Below are 10,412 nucleotides of genomic sequence, written 5' to 3' on the forward strand. Positions count from 1 at the left end.
ATCTGATGCCCTCTTCTGGTGTGTCTGAAGACAGCTACAGTGTACTCACATACATTAAATAAATAAATTAATTAAAAAAAAAAGAGCTGGAGAGATTGCTCAGTGTTTAAGAGCACTGGATACTCTTCTGCCATGTCTGTAATCCTGACACCCTTGAGGCTAAGACAGAAGGATCACAGATTTCAGGTCCACACTCTATTTCAAGTAATAAGAAAAAGGAAAAACTTTTTTTTCCCCTTTCTATCCTAAAAGTTTGTATTAGGTTTTACTCAGACTAAAAAAAAAAAAAAAAAAAAAAAAAAAAAAAAAAAATTTTTTTTTTTTTTTGATACAGCGTTTCTCTGTCCCTGGCTGTCCTGGAACTCACTCTGTAGACCAGGCTGGCCTCAAACTCAGAAATCTGCCTGCCTCTGCCTCCCAAGTGCTGGCACTAAAGGCGTGCGCCACCACTGCCTGACTAAAGAAAAAAAAATTTTAGCAAGGATTTTCAAAGGTATAGTGAGGTATCATTGCTATTTTTCAAATTGAAATGCACAGAGTTAAGTTCTGCTCTTCCCTGTCCTGCCATTTGAAAATTAATTAAGGCTACTATCAATTAAGACTCTCCGAGGCCATGGTGGACCTCAGGAAGCTTGGCTTGGCTTTGGCTCCCTAACTTGTTTCCCGTCTGGCGGTTTCTTTTCTCTCTCAAGCACCAGCTCCTCTCCAGATTCAATTTCCCCCTCTCTACAGCGCGTCTTCTAGTCACTTCTGCAAGGAGGATCGGCTAGCTAAGACTCAGCAGGATCTGGCCAGCGGAAACGTATTCTTTTCTCAGTATCCGATTACTACTGCACAGTCTCCTGGCGCCCATGGTTGATCTTAGAACGCTTGCCTGGTACTCTCGCATGACTTTTTCTTTCTTTGTCTAATTTCACTTCAGTGGGTCCAAGGATAGATTTGTTTCCATTTATTCTAAAATAAAAAAGACTTCTCGTTTTCTTTAGCCTAAAGTCTCGTCATCTGTGGGCTTGCTCAGCCTCCAAGTCCTCCCCCATGTTGTGGAACTCAGCGCCTCACATGGTCGCCCTTCTTGTACAATGTATGACACAACTTCTGTGAAGAAAGCCCCACGTCCATGTGGTTCTTCTTGGGTCCCTTCTGTTTCCTTTTTCAGGGCAGGTCCCTTCTGTTTCCTTCTTCAGGGCAGGGCATCCACGGTGTATCCACTACCACCAAGACCTGATCAGTGTGTGACTGCAGAATTCCCTTTTTTCAGATCCAGTAGGCCATTTATCTCCTTTGACATTCGAGGAACAGTTTTCCCCTTTCCAGTGAGACCAGCACCCCGTCCTGTGGCGCCCTGCCCTAGGGGTGCCGACTCCTCATAGGGTTCACTTCCTCAAATGGTAAGTGTGAGCTCACACCAATAGGGTGTGTATCCCACAGCTGCCCGTGGGCGTACTTGAGGTCTCTAGTTTCTGCATCTGTGGGTGGAGGCGGCCTTAATTCCTACACCCTTTGCAGACCCAGGTCTCAGGCTGTTCATGATCTTTTCTGCCTGACCCCTGGCAGTAACGGCTCTTAGCAGCTGGAGGGATTGGTGCTCTATGAGCGTCTTGCTAGGGTGGTGACTCCTGCCTTCTCCCGCACAGAGACCCCAGAGCAGCCTCAGGAAAAGCCTCCATACTGTCCTGGGCATCCCCAGACTTCAGGTCCCTCTCCCACCCTTCAAATAGTATTGGTGTATCTCTATGCTTGGCTTGTAGCTCCACTACATATTAACCTTCCTGTTTTGCTGGTCAGCATTAAGGGTGCACTCTGCAGGAGGGAAGGCTGCTTTGTCACACATTCACTCGGCCTGCTACCCATAGTCCTTAGGGTGTCATGTCCTCACTGTGAGCTTCTGCTATGCCACCCACCATGAGTGGGAGGGGTCATTCTTTACCCACCAGGGGGACCCAAGGACTCATTCTCAAGCCCACAGCTTGATAAAGTGGTACACTGTAACAGAGGGTCCTCATCCCGGGGAAGCAGGCTATCTGAGGTTGATGTCTCAGCGGGTGACATCTGAGTCAAGACTGGAAGGGAGGCATCAGCTGTGGCTGCAGCTGATTGTGTAAACCCATACCCATCCCCCTGCCCTCCTGTGCACATTCAGAAAACTCAGAGACAGAGAAGAAGCTGCATAGCAAAGAAGGCAGGAAGAGCCCAAGAGGGGACTCGGCTGTCAGAAACGGGCTTTCGTCCTGAGGTGGAGCCGGGTGATGGGGCCAGAATGGAATTTTCTGATGGCTCAGGGGTTAGAGTGCCAGCTGCTCTCACAGAGGACCTGAGTGTAATTCTCAGCACCCGCATCAGGCAGTTTAGTTCGGAACCACCCGGAACACCAGCTCCAGGGGATCCAATACCCTCTTCTAGCCTTTGTCTGCAAGTGCCTGCACTTATGCACATAGCCACACACACACACACACACACACACACACACACACACACACCACAAACAATCTGAAAACCTAAAATGTTTAAAAAAACAAAACAAAACAAAAAGAAACCAAAAAACCCCAACAAAGTGTGCTCCTGTTGATTGGACCTAGATGGTTAAGAACCCTCCCAGGATGGTTGTACTTCCCAGTAAAAAGAAAAGTCAGCGGAAGTCACCCTTGGTGGAGAAAGAGGCCACAGCTTGTGACTTCTCCAGCCCTCCCATCCACTGCTGCTGAACAGCACAGGAGACTCGTGTCAGCCTGGACACTGGGAACAACTAGCTGAGGCAGTCCGCAGAGACCTTAGGCACACATGAGGATAGGAGACACTGGACGGTTAGCATGCACAGGAGTAGCGCCCGCCCGTCTGGTCTCCCCTCCCCAGGAGTGTCTGTCACCCTCACTTCCTGGAGGGAACTTTTAAAACTGTCGGTAGTATTCACAGCAGAAACCACCACCACTGACAGGAGGGTGAGAAGGGGAAAGAAGGGAGCCGGTGGTGGGGTGGGAGTAGGGGGACGGCAGGCAGGCACCACTCTCAAAAAGTTTCGGTTTCAAGGCCTCCCACCCCAGCCCGGGAGCTTCCGGAGTGGATTAGGGTGAGACTCTATCTATCACCTTCTCTATGCGCTATTCCCAGGTGATTGGAGGTGGGTCTGGGCCATCCTCCCTGCCCTTGCAGGTCTTTCCTGGCTACCTTCTGCTTTGAGGCACGTCTGCAGTTTCTCTTCTCAGGCCTGATGCTCCTGGTCTGACCCGGTCTATTGGGTTCCTTTCCTGGTACAGTGAACCCAGGGGTCCCACTGCCCCGTGGCCGACCTCCCAGACAATCTGAACTGTTCAAGCCACGGCCAATCTCAACCCGCCTAAAGGCTAGTGTCCCACATCTTAACTCTGCAAGACATCAGGGCTAAGATCACTCTGAGTGGTATCCAGACTCTTGTGAAATAGTTTCTGCGCACACTCAGCTTGTGAGATGGAGCCGATTGCTCCTCTAGGATGAGCTTAGCTCCTATTCCAGGCCCTCCCGGGAGAAGCCGGAGCCCAAGTGACCCCAAGGCCAAGTGGGCTGTGCGCAGAAGAGGGTCTTCCGGGGGTTTTCCTAACTAGGCGGGAAACCACCGAGTGAATGCCTCTTCCCCAGCTGCAAGCAACTTCCTCCTCTGAGGTCCCAGCGCGGACCCAACAGGGTGCATGCAGGGCGGGGTCGCCTCTAGAGCAGGCGGCCGAGCACCGCCTGCAGCGGCCACCGCCCGTCCTGAGCCCCGAGGCCCCGGTAGGTCCCTCCGAGGCTCCGCGCTTGGAAGTCCGCAGAAACAGCCCGAGCCCTGCTTCCCCCGTGGTGCCCACGGGTTCTGAGCGACCCCTCCACCCGCAGCACGCCTCACTCACTCAGGCCAGACGCCAGCGCCTGTTCGTTGGCCCACATGGCCCACTCGATCTGCCCCATGGCGAGGACCCTGCACACGCAGCCGCCTGGTCCAACTCTGCAGCCCACTCCGCACGTCCCCACTGATCGGCCCGCCCCCTGCTCAGGCCCCGCCCTTTCGGGCTGTGCCCCAGAGGCCTCCTCTGCACCTTCCCTTTGAGCCTTGGTGGGTGGGACAGTCTCCCCATTGGCGACTCTCTCCTGCTGGAATGTACCAGGGCTGCTTGTGACTTGTGACCATACCCCTAGGACCACAGGAATAAGTCACTTCACCCACCTGCTTCTATGGTTATCAGATTAACGCAGATCCCTAAAAGGGGATGAGGTTACTTCCCACCCACTGTGAGCTGGGGGCAGGTGTGTCCTGGGTCACATGACTAAGAGGTGTGTGTGGCGGGGACCATGGTGTGCAAGGCTGGGAAAACCCAGAAAACGGAACAGACACCTTCACTCTGTTGTCTCTTTCCTCTGGCCTAGACCAGCTCCAGCAGCTGTAGCATGTATGTTGGAGTATGGCTTAGGGTGACAAAGTGGCAGGAGACTCTCACGGGGTGGGGGGTGGGGTGCAGGGGCTGGGACTGGCTTGTGGTCGACGTTCCTGACAGGCCCCACTTCAGGCCCCACCTCTCCATTACATAGGGAAACAAGACTGAACTCAATGGTGGGTAGGGCCCAGCCGATCAGCAACTGAACTGTAGACCAGGGACCCTAGAAAGCTGGTTTGGGAAGAAGCAGGCACAGCCCAGACAGGCAGGCAGCAGCAGCACACTTTATTCCTGCGGCCCTCAGGTCCACTGACTATGAGGCACCCACACCCACAATGGACCCTAGCTGTGGGCCCAATAGCCCCTACCCTCACCAGGAGGCTTTATAAGGAAATTGTGGCCTGAGTCTCAACAGAGAAGCACTGCTGTCTGGGCCATCACACTTAGATGGTTACTGAAGCCCTCAGAGCATCTTCAGTGGGAGACAAGGACTCCCCTTCCCTAATAAGCTCTGTCTGGAGCACAGAGTGGGTCAGCTAGCTCTTCAGAAACCAGCGGGGAACCTGAGGCACTTGAAAGGGGTCCGTCCCCCTGGCCGCCTAGACAGCTGCTCATCACACTTGAAAGCCCACAGTAGTATCACCAAGCAACCCTTCAGGCGTGGCCGGTCAGCACACCAGCTCCCAAGTTCCAGTGAGCAAATCCCTTTCTCCAGATGGGATGAGGGACAGGACATGGAAGAGGTCAAAGGTCCCGTTGTGGCAGGCCATCTGAGCCTAGGAGATGATCATGAGAGTCGTCTAGGACTTGAGGTCCTGGTCCGACCTGGGGGAGAAAAATCAAATGTCTAGTCATGGGTCGCAGCAGTAGCCACTGCTCCAAAGACTTTACAGGTCAGAGACTCTAAAGCAGGATTCGATTGGGGGTGAGACGGGTCCCTTCATGCTAAGTCCACACCAGCTTGTGTATGCTGAGCCTCTTGAGCCTCTCCTGGCTGGGATAGATCATGGGGATCTTAGTGACTCTCATCACGTGCCTGGTGTAGAAAGCAGAGACTTGGGAGTGAGCCTCTTTGAGCAGGAATCAGGAGACATGGGGTTGCTGGCCTGCTTGTGATGGGGTGTATCCTAAGGGCAGAGTCCTGGGGACCCCAACATCTACCTATGCTGGCAAGTGACTACTTTTCATCCTCTCTCGGTCCCAAGTACCTAACCCTCACACCCCAGCACACCCCTGCTCTCCTCTACCTGCGAGTTGTCCCTAAATGACCACTGAGGGGAAATGTGTACACCAGACAGTGTCGGATGACTCCGAGCCTAAAGACCGAACGGCATGTGGCTACTGTGGTGCCACGGCTGATGCAAGCTTCTGCCTCCTGCCTGAGACACAGTGGGGTGAGGGAGTCTAGGCCCTCCAGCAGGTAGGAATGTGCCTGTCATGTGGATTGGCCTCACCTGAGTGGCAATGATATACTGGACCCCACCAGGGCTGGGCTCCACAGCCAGCGCAACCTTCAGCTCATCAGGGAGAAGAACAGGCGCCACCTGCAGCCCCTTTAGGAACCTAGGCAAAGAAGGCAGAAGTGTGGTCATGAGGTTGTGCGCGGAAGGCCCAGAAGGGCAGCTCCTCAGACACGGTGGGCTGGGTATGGCACGGGTGAGGAGTGCAGGGGTCTACTAGGAGGGAGGTTTTTTTTTTTTTTTTTTTTTTGAGATAATGAGAACACCATGAATTTTGAATTGCTAAGTGGCACACACATTCAGACCAGTCCCAGAAGACAGACCCGTGCCAGGAAGAGACAAGAAACCACTCACAGGCTCAAACTTGTTCAATATGGAAGAAACTGGGGCTTTGTTTAAACCCTACACTTCAAAGTATCAGATATTGAACACGCTCATCAGAATGCCCCACGCATTAATTCCCTAATAAAATTCACTTCCGGACTGGAGAGGTGGCTCAGAGATTGAGAACACTTACTGCTCTTGCAGGGGACCGGGGTTAGGTTCCCAGCACCTATATGGCAGCTCCCAACCATGTGTGACTCCAGTTCCAGTGGCTATGACACCCTCTTCTGACCTTCAAGGATACTGCACACACATGGAACACTAACATTCATTTTTTTTCTTTAAAGATTGATTTATTTATTTTTATGTATGTGAGTACATTATTGCTGTTTCTAGACACACCAGAAGAGGGCATCATCAATTCCATTACAGATGGTTGTGAGCTATCATATGGTTACTGGGAATTGAACTCAGGACCTCTGGAAGGGCAGTCAGTGTTCTTAACCACTGAGTCATCTCTCCAGCCCCAGCACTAACATTCATGCACGCAAAATACTTAGACACACTAAAAAAAAAAGTCTTAAAATGTTTTAAATAAATAAATAAATAAATAAAGCTCAAGTCAGCTTTTGCTGAAGCAGGGGCCCTGACCTTCCAGGGATATTATCATTCTCTTTAAAAAAAAAAAAAAAAAATTTTTCCTGGTTGGTGGTGGTGCACACCTTTCATCCCAGCACTCGGGAGGCAGAAGCAGATGAATCTCTAAGTTTGGGCAGGTCTGGTTTACATAGCAAGTTCTAGGACAACTAGGGCTACACAGAGAAACTGTCTTGAAAAAAAAAAAAAACTCCAAATTAGAAAAAAAAATTTTTTTAAATTCACTTTTTTGAGATAGAACCTCACACTGTAGCCCAGGCAGGCTTGGAACTGAGCTACTAAGCAGGTGTGAGCCACCTCACCCAGCTGAGATGTCATTTCTTAGAAGGGGGGATATGGTATTTGTTCACACACCCGCAATGTGTGGCTACCAGAAGAGTTTAATGCTGCCTCGTGGGGCGGCTCAGTCCCCTTGGGTTGACCCGTGTGTCTAAGAGCACCAGGTTTAGCACCGTGACTACCATTTGTTTGTAGACTGTTCTGTGCATCTCAAGGCAGGAAGGTGGGGCACACACTCACTTGTCTCCATTGGCTGCAGGGGGAAAGCTGTGTCTTACAGCTGCCACAAACTCAGCCACTGTGTCTTCCAGAGTGAAGATCACGGCGTTGGGGCCCGCATCAAATGTGTATGCCACCTGGAACCAAAGTATGTCTCCAGTTGATCGCTTAGCACCCTTGGCTCTGACCCTCTACCTGCTGAGAAACGTAGGGTCTCCCAGAGCTGTATAGGGCCCATACACTTAAACCAAGGAGTGGTATTGACCAGACACCCCGGTGTGAGTCACCTTTGCCTGGAGCTCAGGAACAGGCTACTAGGCTAAGAATTGGGCAAGACACAAAAACACAGAACAAACCAGAACATTCGGGAGGAGCTTGTCTATGCTGTGTCAGCATGGTCCCGAGGCCCCGACCTGGAGGCCACCCACACCTTCTTCCGTAACCTTTGTCTGTCCGTGTGCACCACAGCCCCCATCGTTTGCCCATGCCCATGCTCCTCAAGGTGGCAGCCCACATTCCCTGAAGCCAGCCCTCTCTTTGCTTGCACCCTCCCTGCCACATGCTGTCACCTTCGTCTGCCCATGGTGGGTGTTGAAACGGTGGACTAGCTGGATGATGCGCCTGGAGGTGTCATTGAGGTAGGAGATGGGCGGGAAGGTGTCCAGGCAGGTGGCATGGAACTGGTTGCTATCCTTCATGGTCAGCTGGGCGAAGCCCTGGAAATCCTGCTCTTGGATACAGCGGGTCATCTCTTTCATGCGCTCAGGCACAATGGACTCAGCCCGGAACTGCAAGGTGGGTGAGTGAGTGAGTAGGTGGACAGGCAGGTGGGCAGGCATACTCTCTGGCAGTAGGTGGGGCCCAGGACCTCCGGAGCCATCCATCCACCAGGGAAGCCTGACCTTGAGTGCTGCACTCCACTCTTCCCACTGCAGATGGGCAGGGCTCTGGTCTACCGTACCCAGCAAGCCTACCTTGAGCAGGGTACTGGTCTCCACGCTGGTCTGCATGCCCACTGTACTGCCCGTCTGCTTCTTTTCAGCACTCACCTGAAGGGGGGGAGGAGGAGCACTGAGCCTGGGCCAAGGGGAACCCCGAGCCCCAGCCCATCACTTGGTCCTGCCCCTTGTCATCCCAACCCTGAAGTCCTCGATGGGGAGGGGTGATGTGGGTATGTGTCTGGTGACATCATGGAAAAGGGGGACATCCAGGCCATGTGGGAGCCACTTCTGACCTCACAGCCTACCACCAACAGCCTTGGTCTGTTTTCTAGCCACGGCTGGCGAAAAATCTGCATAGCTTCCATTCCTTAGCCCCAGCCCTTGCTAAACAGCCATTCCTCCACCAGCAGCATGCCGATCTTACTTACCACAAGGATAAGGACTCGGAGCTGGGGCCAGTGCCATTCTGGGGCTATCTGCCGAGCAATGCTATCCTTCCCATCGGCCTGCTCCCCCATCTGCCACTCCACGAAACCCCCATAGAGACTGCGGCATGCGCTGCCCGAGCCCCGCCGAGCCACTTCGGAGAGGTCTCCCTCAACCCCGTAGACCCGGGCCAGGGTATAGGCTAAAGGTACAGCAAAGAGACAGGGGCAGGGTAAGGGTTAATGTGCTACACAGTCTGGTTCTGCTAGGGGTGGCCTCCCAACTGTACGGGAAATGAGATTCCGAGAAGGCAGAGCTGGGGCTCTGAAATCTGGGCTGGCATCTCTCGGATCCACCTTGCTTCACTCGGTACTGGGTTTGGAAATGTAGCCAGTATAGTAAACCGCCTCAGGACCTGGGGTGGGGAAGTTTCTTTGAGGAGCTGCGCCCAAGTGGAGCACTGAAGGAAGAGGAGGCATAGAGAAGGCCACTAGGTGAGAGTCTGAGGCATGAGGGAGGCATTAGGGCAGGCAGTGAGGTGAGCTTATTGCTCACCAGCATAGGACCTTCCCTGAGTCCTGCACTCTTAAAAAGGTGAACCTGCCTCAAGGCTCACCTATACCTCCAGTTCAGGACAACACAGGAGCCAGCAGGACCAGAAGTCATCACCCCTGGAGCCAAGGGATGGGGATGTCACGCAGTGACCCAAGGTAAGAAGCAAAGATTATACTGATGGGAGAGGACAGCTCCTGACCATGGGGTCAGATGGCTGGAAGGCAGCCATGCCTGAAGCTGGGCCATGGGCTTGAAATTCTCGGGGAGGAGGGACGGGGGGGGGGTGCCAAGACACCCCCCCCCATGCCTCAAGATAAGGAGCTTCAGTCACTTGTGTCACTAGGAAGCTGAAGAGCCCTCATACAAATGCATAGAGGGTCTGATGGTCAATTGCATTCTGGGAAAAGCCAAACTCAGGGCCTGTGTACAGGGAGCTCCACCAATGGGAGCTGTGATGGTTTATATCCAGGGAGTGGCACTATTAGGAGATGTGGCCTTGTTGGAGTGGGTATATCTTTGTGGGTATGGGCTATAAGACCCTCATCCTAGCTGCCTGGAAGCCAGTCTTCTGCTAGCAGCCTTCAGATGAAGATGTAGAACTCTCAGCTCCTCCTGCACCATGCCTGCCTGGATGCTGCCATGCTCCCATCTTGATGATAATGGACTGAACCTCTAAACCTGAAAGCCAGCCCCAATTAAATGTTGTCTTATAAAGGTATAAGACTTGCCTTGGTCATGGTGTCTGTTCACAGCAGTAAAACCCTAAGACACTAGCCCTGGATCCTGACAGGCCAGAGAACTCCTACTACCACAGAACAGAACCCGGTTCCCCCAGTGTCTGTGGACACCCACCTAGGCAGGCGTAGCCCGCTGCTGAGGATGCCAGGCCTGCAGCGGTGGGGAAGTTGTTCACTGACGCCACATGCACCTTATAGCCGAGGCTGAGGGGTAGAGCGTCCCCATCCCCCGTGCTCCTCCGCTTCCGAGCCAGGCGTCGAACTGCAGGGCAGATGGCACAAAGAATGGCTTTGCCAGTGGGCGGACACACTGAACCTACTCCTGATGCCTCATTTAACTGGGGGCTGGGAGAGGGGAGAGGCTGGGAAGAGGGAAGAGGCTGGGAGAGGGGGAGAGGTTGGGAGAGGGGAGAGGCTGGGAGGAGGGGAGAGGTT

At 53.1% G+C, this 10,412-nt stretch overlaps 2 protein-coding genes across 2 annotated transcripts in view; both read right to left on the bottom strand.

The window, feature by feature from the left end:
• The window catches only part of LOC116070330 (cytochrome b-245 light chain), a 9,252-nt gene extending 5,258 nt beyond the window's left edge, over positions 1-3,994 (bottom strand). Inside the window, exon 1 of the mRNA XM_031341669.1 lies at positions 3,858-3,994. Within this exon, the coding sequence (XP_031197529.1) occupies positions 3,858-3,915 (58 nt within the window). The 5' untranslated portion in view covers positions 3,916-3,994. The remainder of the gene's footprint in view (positions 1-3,857) is intronic.
• Positions 3,995-4,646: 652 nt separating this feature from the next.
• The window catches only part of Mvd (mevalonate diphosphate decarboxylase), a 10,906-nt gene continuing 5,140 nt past the window's right edge, over positions 4,647-10,412 (bottom strand). Inside the window, exons 4-10 of the mRNA XM_031341670.1 lie at positions 10,093-10,239; positions 8,688-8,887; positions 8,293-8,367; positions 7,888-8,106; positions 7,340-7,455; positions 5,834-5,942; positions 4,647-5,204 (exon numbers count right to left, since the gene is read on the bottom strand). Of these exons, the coding sequence (XP_031197530.1) occupies positions 5,124-5,204; positions 5,834-5,942; positions 7,340-7,455; positions 7,888-8,106; positions 8,293-8,367; positions 8,688-8,887; positions 10,093-10,239 (947 nt within the window). The 3' untranslated portion in view covers positions 4,647-5,123. The remainder of the gene's footprint in view (positions 5,205-5,833; positions 5,943-7,339; positions 7,456-7,887; positions 8,107-8,292; positions 8,368-8,687; positions 8,888-10,092; positions 10,240-10,412) is intronic.

This window comes from Mastomys coucha, unplaced genomic scaffold (assembly GCF_008632895.1).
Source record: "Mastomys coucha isolate ucsf_1 unplaced genomic scaffold, UCSF_Mcou_1 pScaffold22, whole genome shotgun sequence".
Lineage (NCBI taxonomy): Eukaryota > Metazoa > Chordata > Mammalia > Rodentia > Muridae > Mastomys > Mastomys coucha.